Source organism: Mesocricetus auratus, unplaced genomic scaffold, assembly GCF_017639785.1.
Source record: "Mesocricetus auratus isolate SY011 unplaced genomic scaffold, BCM_Maur_2.0 Super-Scaffold_100004, whole genome shotgun sequence".
NCBI classification, from domain to species: Eukaryota; Metazoa; Chordata; class Mammalia; order Rodentia; family Cricetidae; genus Mesocricetus; species Mesocricetus auratus.
In genome coordinates, this window is record NW_024429189.1 from 7636979 (window position 1) to 7653268 (window position 16290).

At 45.4% G+C, this 16290-nt stretch overlaps 1 protein-coding gene across 1 annotated transcript in view; it reads left to right on the plus strand.

Moving 5' to 3' along the window:
* The window catches only part of Cacna1b (calcium voltage-gated channel subunit alpha1 B), a 160771-nt gene that overhangs the window by 19209 nt on the left and 125272 nt on the right, over nucleotides 1-16290 (plus strand). Inside the window, 3 exon segments of the mRNA XM_005083737.4 lie at nucleotides 11868-11959; nucleotides 13879-14031; nucleotides 15392-15582. Of these exon segments, the coding sequence (XP_005083794.1) occupies nucleotides 11868-11959; nucleotides 13879-14031; nucleotides 15392-15582 (436 nt within the window).

The following is a 16290-nucleotide window of genomic DNA, read 5'->3' on the forward strand; positions in this document are numbered from 1 at the left end:
ACTGTAATGTCCTAGTAAGTATTGGCGATGTTTTTGTTCTCAAGTCCGCTTTTGTTCTCTCCCTGAGATAAATGTAGTTACTGCTGCTCTTCTTTGGTAGTAGTTACATAATATTTCTTTTTCAATCCTTTTATGTTTAACCTACCTATGTCATTATTTATAAAATGATTTTAACTAATTACTTTTAGATTTATTTTTGTGTGTGCTTGTGTATGTCTGTACATGTATATGCTACATGTGCCCAAGACGGCCAGAAGGAGTCATTGGACCCCCAGGAGTTACAGACAGCTGTGAGTGCAGCTGTGTAAGTGGTGCATTGTGGATGTAAAACTTGCCCCAGTTTCCTGAGGGTATTTTATTAATTTACAGGAGAAGAAACCCTGCCATTACTATTCTCTGCTTACAATTGCCTTAGGTATTTCTTCTGTTTATATTTAGAAGTAACTTAGTAAGTCCAAGTAAGTTGACTTTTGACTCAACCATCAAATGTATTTCACAGAACTCAGAGGGAGGAGGAAATTGTATTTACTCTTCACTCATTTGAGGGTGTCCTGATTTCCCTTCATTCCTGAAGAATATTTTTGCAGTTGATAGTTCTTTTCTTTCAGCCTCTAAAATGTGCCATGTCCTTCTGTCCTGTGTGGTCTGTGATGTGAAATTAATTTGTGAATTGCTTTCCATTATCAAGATGTGTTTTTCTACATTTCAGACTTTTAAAAAAAGTTTTCTGGAGGGTAACTGTGCTGTATTTTGTTTGGAATACCTATGAGTTTGGTCCTATCTAGAGTTTATTCAGCATCTTCAATCTGATGGTATATGTGTCTTCATATTTTTCTGGCATTGTATTTTTGAGTACCGTTTCAGCCTGTTAAACCTGAGAATCACCAAGAGAAAGATCAGTTCCACAATTTTTGAGCCAAATTTGAAGCAAGCATTAAATACTGGCCAGAATGATGGGCTCTAGCCAGGACTGTTCCAGAGCTCCCAGAAAATGACAGCAAATCACATTTGCAGACTTAAAAAGGCAACACCATAGGGCCACTTACTTTCCATCAGGTCCAATCAGGGGCAAGCATATATCCTGATGCATTTTCTGCCTATGAACCTCCCACCCACATGTGACCAAGAACATCCATTGCATTTGGATCAGACAAACTTGTTTAGGGGAATAAAAACATGTGGCTTGTTTTCTCCCACAAAAATAGCCTCCAGCATTTCAGGAAGTCTCTGTCCTTGGACAAGGGGCTTACAGGTTAGAGGCATTTTTTTTTGGTCTTATGGATCTCTTAGGCACAGTGATTAAAACTTAAAATTTACCTTTGGCTCTCTCAAGCCCAGCCTTTCTCTTTTCCTTCTGAAACTGACAGTATTAATATTATAATTTTAGAGGTACAAGCCTCCATTGCTTGTGTTTTTCCTTATGTCTATGTTCTCTCTGTTCACAGGGGGTAATGTCTATCATTCTGTCATATAGTTCATTGGTTCTGTCCTCTGTCCATAAAAGTCTGGTGTTGAGCTCACCCTCTTAGCTTTTCACTTGAGTGGTGTGTGTGTGGGGTGAGTATGCATTCATGCCTCTGCACACTTTTGGGAGGTCAGAGGACATCCTCTTCCTACCCTGTGAGTTCCAGGCCCTGAACCCAGTTTGCCCAGCTTGGCAGTAAGTGATTTTGCCTACCCTCTCAGGCCCTCTGTGGTGTTTCTCTGAGGGAGTTTTACATTAAAACATGAATGTTTCCATTTTATATTCTGGGCCTCTGTTCTAGCTGGGTCCTTTTGAACCTAATACTAAAGGTGTAGAGGTTGAGTCCTGAGGGTTTCTTGTTGAGGAAGGAGGTAGTGTCTATTTTGTTAACTGAACTTAGAGGTCTTGGGCCCCAGGTCATAAATACAGAAGGTTTAGCACCAGAATGAAGATTTCAGCTTAGTTCCTAGAGTTGCAGGAAGAGCAAAACTCACCTAGAAGGGCTGGAGTACACTTCCCTGTCATGCCTGGAGCCATGGCTTGAATCCCTAGCACTGCACACACTGAGTGTGGTGGTGTAGGCTTGTAATTCCAGCACCCAGGGATGTGTGGGGGTGGCTGGTGGTGGAGGCAGGAGGATTAGAAGTTCAGGGTCACCCTCAGCTATGCTTGGAATTCAAAGTCAGTTGGGCTATGTGAGAATCTGTCTCTAAACAACAGCAACAAAACCATTAAGAAGAAAGTCAGATGGTGGCACCTGAAGCCTTCCTGGTCTTAGGGACGGCGTGAGTGTCTTGGTCACTCACTCAGCTTTGCTGGCCCGAGCTCCACCGCACTCAATCAGTTGTAGGCCTCTTCTGAACATACTTAGGGCTGTCTAGCCCACCCAAGGATTCACTGTCCTCCTAGGTCCCTGTCTTCTGGTAAAGGTGAGTGACAAAGGTCTGAGGATGGTCACGAGAGGCAGGGAAGCCTGGAAGGTTGCCTTCCCTGCCCTGAAGAGGGAATCTGAGGCCCGGAAGTCACTGGTACTATGTTGTCTCACTCTGTTTGTAGTGCCTCCTTAGGGTGACTGAGAGGGTGATGGTACAAGGTTAGAACCTTTCCTGAAGAGTCTATGATGTTCCTCTGTACATGTCACTGTAGGGTGAATGAGGCATTGGGATTTTTGTCATCTCAGTTCAGAGACTTTCTTCCTGCAGGTTGGTTCCCTTCCCAACTGCCCTTTCTTGTACAGTGCTGTCTTGTGTTCTGTGTCCGTGTCTTCTGCAAACTGAGGGTGTTGTGAAAGACCCTGGCATGCAGTGGGCAGCCCACCGTTGCTGCTGTTGGGTGTGTTTTCAGGGTCTCTACATGACAGACCAAGGCCTTCTGCATCATACCTGAGACCTCCTGGGTCTAGAGTGGCTCAGGGGCTTGTACTGCAGGAGAGGCAGGGAGCCCTGCTCCCTGGTCTGCTCTTCTCATCCTCTTGGAGTGGGGATGGGGCTTGGAGGCTGGGATAAAGCCAAAGCATCTTTGGATGAGACTCAGCAAGTCTGTCTCCATGGAAACCATCAGCAGCTTCTTGGGTGACACCAGCACCTGGAAAGTCAGTGACAAAGCAGTTCCTGGGAGATGATGCCTCTGCTGCCCTGTCTGCTGTGTAGCAGGCTGCATCCCTGGGCCTGCCCTGGCCTAGAGGCCCTTCCTTTGCTCTGGATAGGCCAGAGCCAGGGTGTGCAATGCAGACCTTTCCAAGCACAGCACCCTGAGCTGTGGGATCCAGATGCCTCCTTGACGGTCTTACTGTGGTAGCAGCTCACAAGGACACTGGTGTCTGATCCTGCCACTAGGTTCCAAATGCAACAGGGCATATCGACATAGTGTTTCATGGGAGTCTCACCACAGACATGACACTTCTCTGTGATCTCTGTGTCAGGGATAAAGGGCTAGGTATGCAGATAGGCTGGGCAAGCTGATAGGCCAAGTGTCTATGACTCAGATTGCTGTCCCTTAGACCTATAGCTTTTGGTCGCAGGAGCCTATAATTTTTAAATCCTCCAGGCATGACTTGCCGAGCCCAAAGTGTGAGTTAGACAAGAGCAGAGAGGTATCATTAGTTGCCTGGTCTAATGGATGAAGAGATGTCTCCCATCCCAGCCCTTAGCAGGGACAGAGACTCGTCTCAAATTTCCATCACTAGATTGGCAGTCCATGAGAGATGGGTTTCCTTTTCCTCTAGATTTTTTTTTGTGCTAATTTATTGCCCAAACGTAGATGTTTGTAATTAGAGAGCTGCCTGTAGTGGTGTTGGGATGGCATGGTCCTGCTCTCTTGTCCTGTAGTGGTGTTGGGATGGCATGGTCCTGCTTTCTTGTCCTGTAGTGGTGTTGGGATGGCATGGTCCCGCTCTCTTGTCCTGGTGGCTGGAGACACACAGTCATCGTATGTTGTTCCCCAGCTTTGTGTAATGGGAGCTTCAAGGCAGAGCTGCCAGCTCTGCTCACAGGACCCTCACCTCATGCTGGCAAAGTGGAAGACAATTGCCCATGCTCCAAGAGACAGCATGGGAGCTTAGTGAGCCATCAGAGTCTATGTGCAGACTCAGTGCTATCCTCGTGGTTTCGATGGCTGTCCCCAAATGGCTCCAAAAGTATGCATGCACAGGTTTGGGACTGCTGGCTGCCATGAACTTTGTGGTCACCCGCATGCTTGGTACAGGTGCCCTGAGGAGCCAGCCCTGGTTTATGGGTAGAAAGAAGCAGAGAGAATTTTCAGGCAGGGCCAGGCCAAGGTAGCCACAGGTGTGTGGTGCCCAAGGACATCAGTTTTCAGTCACCTCTGGTATTCTGTTGCTGTGGCTAGGCTCCAAGGATGAGACCTTAGAAGCAGTCAGCTGTGAGGTCCCAGATGCTGCTGCTACTGACAGGTTTTGAGTGAGTTAGTCATCTTTGCCAACTCATGGCTTGTGGGTATGTGGCCATGAATATCCATCTGGGACTTCCGGGTTTGAGTAATATGGGGTTAATTTCAGGGTTGACTCAGGATTGTAGCTATAAGGTCCTGTCCCCCCTCCATGCCTCTGTTCCTGGGAGGGCTTCCCACTGTAGGTGCTATGGTTCACCAGGGGAATTTGTATCTATGTGAGAGTACCTGCGTCTCTTCATGTGTCCACACGTCAGTGATGGGTGTCCCTGTGTCTATGAGTGTGTCCCTTGCCTGGGTTGTATCCACCTGTCTGGGTCATCTGTGTGGTGTTTCTGTGTGTCCATGTCCTTGGCATGCTTCGGTGTCTTACCGTACCTGTGTGTATGACGGAGTCGTGGTGTGGAATGGCTGCCCACAGTAGCAAGGTGTGTGGGTGTATGCTCTGAGGTTTTGAGTTCCTTACATTTTATAAATGAGGGAAAGTTTGCACTTGACCTTTTTTTTTTAAATTGAGGCTTATTGAGGCAAACATACCACTACTCCCATCTTTTGTAGCATTCAATCCTGGTGCTTTGTGTGAGATGCTCATGAAGTTGTACACCTTGGTCTAATTTTAGAACGTTTACATCACTTCCTAAAGATGCTCTGTGCCCACCAGTGTGTCTTGCAGTGCTCCGCCCAGCTTGGTGCCACTGCTGACATCTGTGGAAGAATCACCAGGGGTGACCTTTGTGTGCAGTGGCTTCCTTTTGGGATGGTGGGAGTGGCTTCCTTTTGGGATGGTGGGAGTGGCTTCCTTTTGGGATGGTGGGAGGCCCATCTATCCTGTACATGTATCAGCTCCAAGGCTGTGCACGGTGTGTGCGTCCCCACATTCCACACACGCTCTGTTCTCAGACTAAGTGCTCTCTGCTGAACACCGAGAGTTCTCAGCCCGGGTCATTGATTGGAAGCCTGCATGACTGGCTTTGGCAGTACCTCTTAACCCTGCTTTGTTTTGATGGGACAGGTTTCTAGAGTGTCTAAGAAGTGAGTGACTGTCGCAGCACCAGCACTTTGCCAGGTTGTTTCCAAATGGGCTGAACCAGTTTCTTTATTTTCATGTCTAGTTACTGCCACTCAGCACTCTGTTTTCAAAGCTCGTGTTAGTTCACGCTCCGTGAATCTATGCCATTACTGTTTAGTTGTTTTGGATTCCATTATTTACAGTGATTTACACATCACTGGCTTGTGCTCACTTTTATAAATTGCTTATGGTCCTTTGCCATTAGGTTTAGAAGTTTCTGGGCCCTTTCGTGGAGCTCGTATTTCTTCCCAGGATTCACGTTACCCTCACGCTAGGGTGACTGGTGAGTGAAGACAGGAGGTGAAGGGCTCTGAGCTCCCACCAGGCTGGCTCAGGGCTTTGTACAGCTGGGGACTTACAATGTAGAAAGCTCTCAGGAAATGCTTGCTGACTGTAGACTGTGTGCTAGAGTTAGGCTGGCCTTGAACTCAACAGCTTGCTTGCCTCTGCCTTCTACGTGCTGAGGTTAAAGGTATGTGCCACCGCTCCTGGCTTTGAACTTTCTTCTTTATCATTGTTAATATAAATGTTTAGACAGTTACTTGAAGTTGTGTTTTTTTGGGTTTTTTGTTGTTGTTTTGGCAGAGGATTTATCTGTGACTTTAAAGGATAGTCTATTTCTCTTCATTTTAAATAGAGAGGGCAGCAATAGACCAAAGAAAAGAGTTTGCCTAAGTCCAGCTTGGTGAAGCAGTGAGTGTGACTGGGTTTACTTACAGGAGGGTCACTTAAGGGCAGCTACACCCGGAGGTTTCCTTCACTATCGATGCTTAGAGAGACGAGGGCACTCCTGTGTCTTGTGAGGTTCATGAGTCTCTCCCTTTCCACAAAGGAATGTTCTTAGGTTCTCCTTTATAAGACTCTTCTGTGGCCAATTCCAGCAGCTCTGATTTTAAGGTAACAACAACCATGCCATGCTTGAGACTGAAGAAGAATTCTGTCCACAAGAAGGATAGCAATTTTTCTTTGTATAAATAAGATGCCAAATAAAAACAAAAATAATTACTGTACATTGCTTATTACAAGGGGTACAAGTGCCAGCCCTGACAGGAAGATCTCTCTCTAGAACCAGGTCTTTGATGTCACCAAGTGAGTCCTGAACATCCAACTCAGATTTCAAACTGTCAGGCTTGGCAGTGCCTTTACTGGCTGAGCCATCTCTCTGGCCCTTGTATCTTTTAAATTAGACTCACAATGTTCCGATAAATTCTCTGAGTCATAATTAAAAAATATTACCACAAGAGTTTGATTTTTCATAAGCATTTTGTATTATTCAGGGCTCTCTAATTTCCTAATGGTATGCCCCTTTAATATAGTTCCTCCTGCTGTGGTGACCCCCCAACCATGAAATTATTTCATTGCTACTTCATAACTGTAATTTTGCTACTGATATGAATCATAATGTAAATATCTGGTATGTGACTCCTGTGGGGGTTGAGAACCACTGCTGTAGAGGCCCAGACTAATAGAATGATAGAAAGGTTTTTTTTTTTTTTTTTTTTAACACTGGCTTGCAGCTAGTCCAACAATGCTGTCTACTAACAGACGGTCCAAGAATTTAGTAGGGGTTTAGTTCACGAGGCTGGTCTTCAGCAGATGTTAGAATCATGAAGAAGCAGGCTCTCCTGCCAGTGACGGCGCAGACTTGCAGCAAGAGTGAGAGCAAGCTTCTTCTACGTTCTTGTGCGGGCTGCCAGTAGAAGGCGGAGCCTAGACTGAAGATGGATCTTCTTGCCTCAGAAGATCTGGATTCCAAGTGGGTCTTCCCACTTTAAATGATGCAGTTAAGAAAAAGTCCCTGACAGATGTGCCTAGCTGCTTCAGTTTTAGTTAATCCCAGATGTAGTCAAGTTGACAACCAAGACTAGAAGCATGTTTGCTTTCAAGTCTTTCTGGGGTTTAGAATGCTAAATCCACTAAGGAAACCATCTCCAAACAACAGATGAAGCTGAAGATTCCTCTGACACCACTTGTGGGCTTCAGCATAACACTTGAGTGGGCTAGGCCAGAGGCTCTTGCTTAGATTAGACCCTGGGGTCTCAGCCTATGAATGGCAGTTGGCTGTGAGTTACTACACAGGGCTGCTTATGGTATTTGGGTGCTTACCAAAGCCAGGGCTTCAAGCATACTCTGCAAGCACTCTACCAGTTGAGCTACAGTCCTAGTCCTGTTTTAAACATTTTATATATTAATGTATGTAGGCCTATTTAATTTTGCATACTCAGCCATTTTTAACTGTAGTATAATGTGCCCATTATATGCATATCCCATGATTATTTTTTCCCCTTTCTTTGTGAAAAGCAGTAGGTTATTTCTGATTTTGACTTTTACAAAGAGCTACACGAACATGCCTGCATATATTGTCTATATAGTTAGCAGTGGCTTCCTGAGTCACAGGCTGCTCATTTTAACATTTACTGGGATTAGCCAGGCACACTATGACATGATTCTGCAATTTTTTTCTTCCTTCAGCAGAGCTGTTGGAAGAAACTGCACCAGGCTTAACATAGCCTGCTCATCTTGGGGTGTGAATTTCCCTGGCTGCCAATAGCTCTGAATGGCACTTTTTTCCCTTCCTTCTTGTGACATTTGATTTTTCTGATAAGCACTTTGCAATTTTCATGCGAATTTTTAGGAACTTACTTTTCCTGGATGTCAATTATTTTCTGCTACATGCACTGGAAATACTTTTCCTTTCCCTCCCTCCTCCTCTCCTTCTTTCTTTTGTGGTGTTGGTGATTGAACCTAGGTCTTGCACAAACAAGCTAGGCAATACCCTACCACAAAGGTTAATCCCAGCCCTCTTTTTCTTTTAATTTTGTGACAGGGTCTCAGTAAGTTTTGCATGCTGGCCTTGAACTTATTCTGTAGCTCAGGATGGCTTGGAATGTCTGGTCTTTATGCCTCAAATACCCAAGTAGCTGAGATTATAGGCCTGTATCTTTAGGCCAAGCTGAAAATCTCTTTTTCATTTTCTTGGTAGTATTCTATGTCATATTGTGGTAAGACTTTTCAATTATTACTTTGTAATTGTGAATTTTGTGTTGACATCCTTCAGTGTTGAAGTATCAGTTTTTAAAAACTTGTATGTATAGCCGGGTGTTGGTGGCACACGCCTTTAATCCCAGCACTTGGGAGTCAGAGTCAGGTGGATCGCTGTGAGTTCAAGGCCAGCCTGGTCTACAGAGCAAGTTCCAGGACAGACTCCAAAACAATACAGAGAAACCCTATCTCGAAAAACCAAAAGAACTACACTTTTCTATTCTGTTTCTTTCTTTCCTGTTTTTTAACAACAAAATTACAATGTTAGAAAGGTGCTCTATTGGGAAGAAAACTTATCCTTTCACAAACACAGATATCATAGCGTCCCAGCTTGAAACAAAATCGTTGTTTCTTTCTTTTCGTTTGTCCGACAATACTTCAGTCTTTCTCTCTGTAATTTCTTGTTTAATTTCTGTGTGCTTGTATGATTTCCATAGCTGTTGGTTCTCATTTTCTCCCACAGCAGTTAGGAAAGATACATGATGTGGTTTTGATGGCTTAAGGTATGGTTCTCCTAGAGAGTGTTTTGTACCGAGAAGACTGTGTATTCTGACATGGTGGTAGGAAATGATCTGTCCATTTGGTGTAGACTTCATCTAATTGCTGTTTCTTTGTAGATTTTCTGTATAGGTGATTTGCCCATTGATAAAAGTGGGATTTTTAAGATTTTCAGTTATTATTGCAGTGGAACCTGTCTCTCCTGTAGATCTAATATCTAATATTCATGTGCTTGTTTGGTTCAGTGTTGGGTTCATACATATTTACAGTTGTTGTATTCTGTTGCTAATTTGTTCCTTCAACATTGTACAATTACCCTCTTTGTCTGTCTTTTTCCTGTTTTCGAAGTTACTGGAAGGCAATGTGTGTCTCTTCTTATGAAGTGAGTTCCTTTGTAGTCGGCATATAGTTGGGCCTTCTATTTAAATGCATTTAGCTGGTCTGTTGAGGGATTTTAAGTAAAGATTACTATATATACGTAACAAGTGACTTTGGTCATATTAATTACTTTTTGACTGTTAATGTATATGTTTTATTCTCCCCCCCTTTTTTTAAAACTAATCCTTATAGTTTGGTGTTTCTATAGTGATAAAGTGTCTTCCCTTTCTGATTTGAATATCTTCTCTACCAGTAAGTAAAAACATTTTCCTGTGTTTCATGGTGACTGTTTTCACTTTTAGATAAAGGATTTCCTTAATGTTGTATCATAGGGCTGGTGTGGGGTGATGAATTCCCTAAGTGTTTGCTGATTTGAGACAGACCTTAGTTCTCCACTTCTGAGGGCAGGCTTTGCTAGGTATGGTGTTTGTGGATTCCATTTTCCTTTTGGCACCCTGAATGTTATCCTATTATCTCTCTGCCCTCAAGGTTTGTCCTGAGAAATCTATGATAATGGGAGTCCTTTATATGGGACTTTTTCGATTTTAGAATTCTCTCTTGGCCTTTAACCTTTGACCTAATGTTAAGTTTTAATGTGTCTTGGATTGAGTCTCCTTAGGCCATTGGCTTCATGAACCCAGATGTCCATTCTCTCCCAAGTTGGAAAATTTTTCAATTATTATTCTGTTAAATGTGCTTTTTACCCGGCGTTGGTGTCACACGCCTTTAATCCCAGCACTCGGGAGGCAGAGGCAGGTGGATCTCTGTGAGTTCGAGTACGGGCTGGACCGACAGCCTCCAAAACAATACAGAGAAACCCTGTCTCGTTAAAAAAAATGTGCTTTTTGTGCCTTTCTCTGTCTTACTCCCTGGAACTCTCATATGCAAGTTTTTGTTTGTTTAATCATGTCCTGTAGGTCTCATAAGCCTTGGTCACTTTATTAATTCTTTTCATCTGATTGAGTTAGCTAAAAATGCCTGTCTTTAAGGTCAGAAAATTAAACTTCTACTTAGTCTAGTTTGTGTAGCCATCATCAACTATGTATTCTTATTTCATTCATTAACTTCATCAGCAACAAGTAGTCTGTTTGATTCTTGGTTGTTGGGCTGGGTGTTGGTGCCTGAAAGTTTGGCCAGCCAGTGTCTTTGGTTGATTTATTGAGGATAGGACAATTTTTCTGGTTGGTTGATGAGTTGAGTGTGGGTGGGTATGTGAGATTGTTTCTGGCAGGCTGACTTTAACAGGTGAACGTGGTAGCGTTGCCATCCATCTGGTTGCAGAGCTAGGTCTGGGTATGTGCAGGGTCATGCAGCTGTGCATGGCTCTCTTTAGAGGGAGGAGCAAGGCTACTGCCTGACTGTTTGCCAGGTGCAATATATGTGGGTGTCCTGGGCTACTGACCACATGCTTTCTCTCTGTGCAAATCGGTCTGTGTCTGTGAGATAGGGGCTACTGAGTTTAGGTGCCAAGTCTCCGTCTTCTGAGTCAGTACCCTGAGCGGCTCTTGGATCTTGATGTTGCAGCCATTCCTGTGTACATAATGGAATGAAGGTAAAGGAAGATCACAATGGCAACTATCCCAGGGTCAGGTGTACTCCAGTAGTGGGCCCGATTTCAAGCTGATACAGGACTATCTCAGCTTAGGTCACTGGGAGAAGTGGAATTTGTGCAGGGTGGACTACTACTCTGGCAGTAATGCCACATGAACTCTGTTCACACACGGTCTGTGAGGGCTGTGGGAGCCTTCTGTGCAGTCACAGTGCTGAACAAGATGGTCTGGACCGGGGAGCCTTACTCTCCTCTTGATAGTGTGTTATGGGTTTTTATGCTTAGTTAATTAAAAACATCTGTCTTCAAGGTCAGAAAAATCTCACTAGTTCATGGCCTGTAACTCTAGTAAGAGTGACAGTTTTTCCCGAACTTTCCACTGTTGACTCATGGGAGCCAGGCAGCAGGAAGAAAGGAACTGACATGCATTATTTACTTCTTGCTGCTGTGATAAAATACCATGACTAGAGAAACTTATGGAAGAATTTATTAGGCTTATGGCTCCAGCCTTCTTGCTGACATCACTCCGTGATGATGCTTTCCTGAGTCCTCAATCTACCTCTGTGCTTTATTCTCCTAGAATAGTATGATGGGAGATGTGGCTCAGTCATCCTTCGGGATCCAGTCTGCCTCTGCTGCTGCACACTGTTATCTGTTATGAAGCAGCAGAAAGTGCAGTTAGGGTAGCTTTGGAAATGCGGTTTAGGCATGGACTCAACTGGAGTAAGACTCACTGCCAGGCCAGTGGTTGTGTGCCCACTCAGATGATGTCTGTGAGCTAGAGGGACAGCATGCAGAGAAAGTCCCACCTGCCCTGGCTTGTAGTGGGGTGGCAGGGGACCCGGGAAAGAATGTGTTACTGCTTTTGGGACAAAGGGTACACAAGTGATGGAGTGAGCCTTGTTTCTTCACAGACTCAGTGTGGAAACTCTTAGATCCCTTGTCCTTTTTCTTGCCAGGATTCTCGCCACAGCTGGAACTGACTTTGATCTCCGGACTCTGAGGGCTGTGCGTGTGCTAAGACCCCTGAAGCTGGTGTCTGGAATTCCAAGTAAGTCTTGCTAAGACAGTCAGGCCCACTATGACTCTTCTACCTTCATCCAAGCTGTGGTTTCTAAGTATTGGGCCCTTTGAACACTATTGGTGGGGGGTGTTGGGGATTGAACCTAGAGCCTTGTGCATACAAAACACATATTCTACCACTTACCTCTGAGATTTCTATTTTCGACAGAAGGAAAGAGGAGCAGGCATGTATTATTACCTTTTGCTTCTGTGAGAAAACACCACATTTTGGTGTTTATGGTTCAAGCGGGAGAGTCCTTCATGATGGGGGATACATAACAGCAAGTGGCAGAGCAGGAAGTCAAAAAATCACATGTCAGTGACGCATAGGAAGCAGAGGGAGGGAAACGGAAATGAAGCCAGGCTATAAAGTCTCAGCCCCCCTCCTCTGATAGAATCCCACCAGGAAGGCTTTTGTCCTAAGTCCATAACCTTACCAAACAGTGCCTCAAACTGGGGACCAGGTATTCAAATACCTGAGCCCATGGGGAACATTTCTGATTCAGACCACTATAAAGAAAGCCCTTTTCAGTCCATTCTTCACAAAATCTCAGAGGGTGACTTTCTTAGTTAGGGTTTCTGTTGCTGTGAAGAGACACCATGGCCACGACAAGTCTTATAAAGGAAAACATTTCATTGAGGTGGCGGCTTCCAGTCCAGAGTTCAGTCCGTAATCATCACGGCAGGGAGATGGCGGCATGCATGCAGACACGGTGCTGGCTGCACCTTGATCAGAAAGCATCAGGAAATGAACTGTGACACTGGCTGGGATCTTGAGCATAGGAAACATCAAGCCCACCCCCACAGTGACATACTTCCTCCAACAGGGCCACACCTGCTGCAACAAAGCCACATCTTCTAACCATGCCACCCCCTGTGAGCTTATGGGGGCCAGCTACATTCAGACTACCACAGCGGCCCTGTTGTTTTTCCTCTTAGCTAAATTTTCTGGGATTAAAGAACAGATTAGAGACCAAGCAAGGTGGTAGAACAAGGTGGTGTCTAAGGCTACAAAGGGGCTTGTTACTGAGATGGCCATCAGGTATGCTTCTGGGTTGTGCCACTCAAGGAGGCAAATATGGGCAAGAGGATGCCCAGGGGACTCAGTAAGCATGTGGGACCAGGCTGTTCCTTGTGGCTATTCCCTCCGTCTGGCAGGGATTTTGCTTCAGGCTTACTAAGGGCTTGGGTGGGTAGGGACTCAATGTTGTGTTGTCCTGAGACGACTACAAGAAAACCCTTGGGTAACTTCCTGTTCTTCTCAGAATAGATAAGGGTTCCGTTCCATATCTGAGAGCTGAGACCAAGAGGAAAGGGTGAAAGGTTCTCATCTACCTCAGCAGTCTCTCTGCCCAGTTCATATGTGTCTGTGGCCAGTGACAGAGCACTGTCTGGTTTTGGAGAATTACCTTCTTTTCCTGAGGAGATGTGTCTACCAGGAATCTCTGTGTGTTTACTTTTCCAGGATTCCCTCCCTGCCACTCATTTCCAAGATCCCTGGTCTTTCCTCTTAGGATGCTTCTTTTTCTTCTTTGTATTTCATTCTCTCTCTCTCTCTTCTCCCTCTCCCTCCCCCTCCCTCCCTCCCTCCCTCCCTTCCTCCCTCCCTCCCTCCCTCCCTCTCTCTCTCTCTTCCCCTGCAGGGTTTTCTGCTCTTTCAGATCTTGAACTCTCCCTTATCTTTCTCACCTTTGCCCATTCCCCATCCTGGACTCATGCTCTTAGAATTCCTCGTCTTTCTTCTTGCCCCACTTTCGGACACTGTTCATCTCGCCCTCCTTAAGCCCGCATGCTTTGCCATAGAGGACTCCCTGTCTTACGCACAGAAGCACTCACTGTATGTCCTTCCTCCCCTGTCACTCGGCCTCTGCGGCTCTCTGACCCTCCCTGTGCTGCCTCTGACTCCAGGTTTGCAGGTGGTGCTCAAGTCCATCATGAAGGCCATGGTTCCGCTGCTGCAAATTGGGCTGCTGCTCTTCTTTGCCATCCTCATGTTCGCCATCATCGGTCTTGAGTTCTACATGGGCAAATTCCATAAGGCCTGCTTCCCCAACAGCACAGGTGAGTTTTCCCATGAGACAGGTCCCTGGTCTAGTGCCAGAGGGGCTTTTGAGCTTCCAGACAGTGAGGAAGAACTTATGTTCTAGTAGCCCGATAAATAGTAATGAGTAAGTAGATACATGAATAAAACATCACTCTAAAAACATCTATGAAGGAAACAAAAGTATTTGATATAGAATAGCTTGGGGCCTGCCTTGCATCAGCTCCCAAGGGGCAGCCTTCCTGCTAAAGCTGAGGATGAACAGAGATCTGAACGGAGTAAGGGCAGCTGTTTGGCCACCCAGTCAGAGCGCTCCAGTTACAGGGACAGGAAGCACCAAAGGGCGAAGTGGAGGGACACTGAGACGAGGAAGTCACGTGACTTCTGGGCTGTGGCTAAGAACCTGAGCTGTGTACCAGAAAAGGGAAGGCTAGGGGGCGTTGAACAAGTTGTGATATCTTCTGGTCCCAGTGTGCATTGGGGCAGCAGCGCAGAAGCAAGTTGAGTAGGAGGAATCTTGTCCAGGAGAGATGATGACAGCCAGCTCTGGGTATTTGGAGAATGTGGCTGGAGTGGGTCACATTCATGTTCTGGGTATCTGCTGTAGGTGAAGCCAGAGGGTGTTTTGAGGGTTAAGGCATAATCAAATAAAAGGAGAGAACTACATGATTATCTTTTAGATGCAGAAAAAGCTCCAAGTAAAACTTAAGTTATTCATTGTTAGAAAAAAAAACTTTTGTTAAACTGGAAATAAGTTATTTTGTTAGATTCTCTAAAATCACTGCAAATGTTAAACTCCATTGTAAGTTCATAGTTTTTCCTTTAAAGTAGGAAGCAAAACAAGTCATGGGCAGTTGCTTCTAGTCTGTGTTGCATTGGTAATTACAGCCGTGCCATGAGACAAGAAAATGAAGGCAATTATGTCAAGAAAAGAAAGGAGGAAACAGAACTGTTGTTATGCACAGAGAAGACAACTGGCCACAAACACTCAAGTGATGGGATTTTTGAAGCCATAATCAAGCAATTTGGAGAACGAGAAATAAACTTAGTAATGATTTATCAGCTCCTCTCCGTCTTCCTCTAGCTGGGAGAAAGAAGAGAAATCAGGTTACAGTTAGAGTTGACGTAGGTGTCTGCTCGTGTTGGTGTCAAGATGAAGGGATCTTGAGCACATTTATGATAATGGGAAGGTTTCAGAAGGGAGAGGGAGAAGTAGAGGGAGAGGTAGCAAGTTGGTCCAGAGAGGGCAGATGATTGGCTGAGGGGGAGCCGTGTGAGGTTAGCAAGATTGTGATCAGGTGCAGGTATGATAAAGGGTGGGGGGATGGCGGAGACTTAGGGGGCAGAGATGTCAGGTTTGCTTTACTCTCATCTTCACAGATACAGAGCCTGTGGGTGACTTTCCCTGTGGCAAGGAGGCCCCAGCTCGCCTGTGTGAGGGCGACACGGAATGCCGGGAGTACTGGCCAGGACCCAACTTTGGCATCACCAACTTTGACAACATCCTATTTGCCATCTTGACAGTGTTCCAGTGTATCACCATGGAGGGCTGGACTGACATCCTCTACAATGTGAGTTATGTCTTGGCCGTAGCTCTGGTGTTGTGGTCTGGAGCTGCCAGAATGGTGCTCTTGGGCAGTGGGTGGGGATGGGTGGGGGTCTCTCTTATGACAGGTTTTTTTTTTTTTGGTCTTTTGAGTCAGGGTTTCTCTGTATTGCTTTGGAGGTTGTCCTGGAACTCGCTCTTTAGATCAGGCTGGCCTCGGACTCACAGACATTAGCCTACCTCTGGGATTAAAGGCTTGTGCCACCAACGCCGGCTCTTAAGGACACTTGTGACTGAGAGATCCTTCCCAGTCCTTAGTCCTTTCTCCTACTCTAGGGTGTAGTAGAAGCCCCTTTATCCAGGTGTTCATCAAGATCCTGTGGTCCATTTCAGCTCATGCTCTGGACCCGGGTCCTGCTGCAGTCTTGTTTTATGAAGATGAGACTTGGGCTGTTAGATAGATCGGAAGAGCTAATGCAGAGAAGATGCTGCTGTTGCTCTTGGTGATGACAGTAGTTGACGCTTCTGCTGCCACACATTAAGCCTGTTGTAGCATATCATGCCACAGCCCTGTTGACTTGTTGTCCAAAAGCGGGTTATAGAGAAGTTGATTAATTTACCCAGGCCCTAGGCCTGTAGCCTTCTGTCAGCCACTGGCACATTCCTGTTACAATTTTCTAGATTGAGTCAAGGGTCAGGTAAAGATGGGTGGAGTAGGATTAGGAAGCCCAGA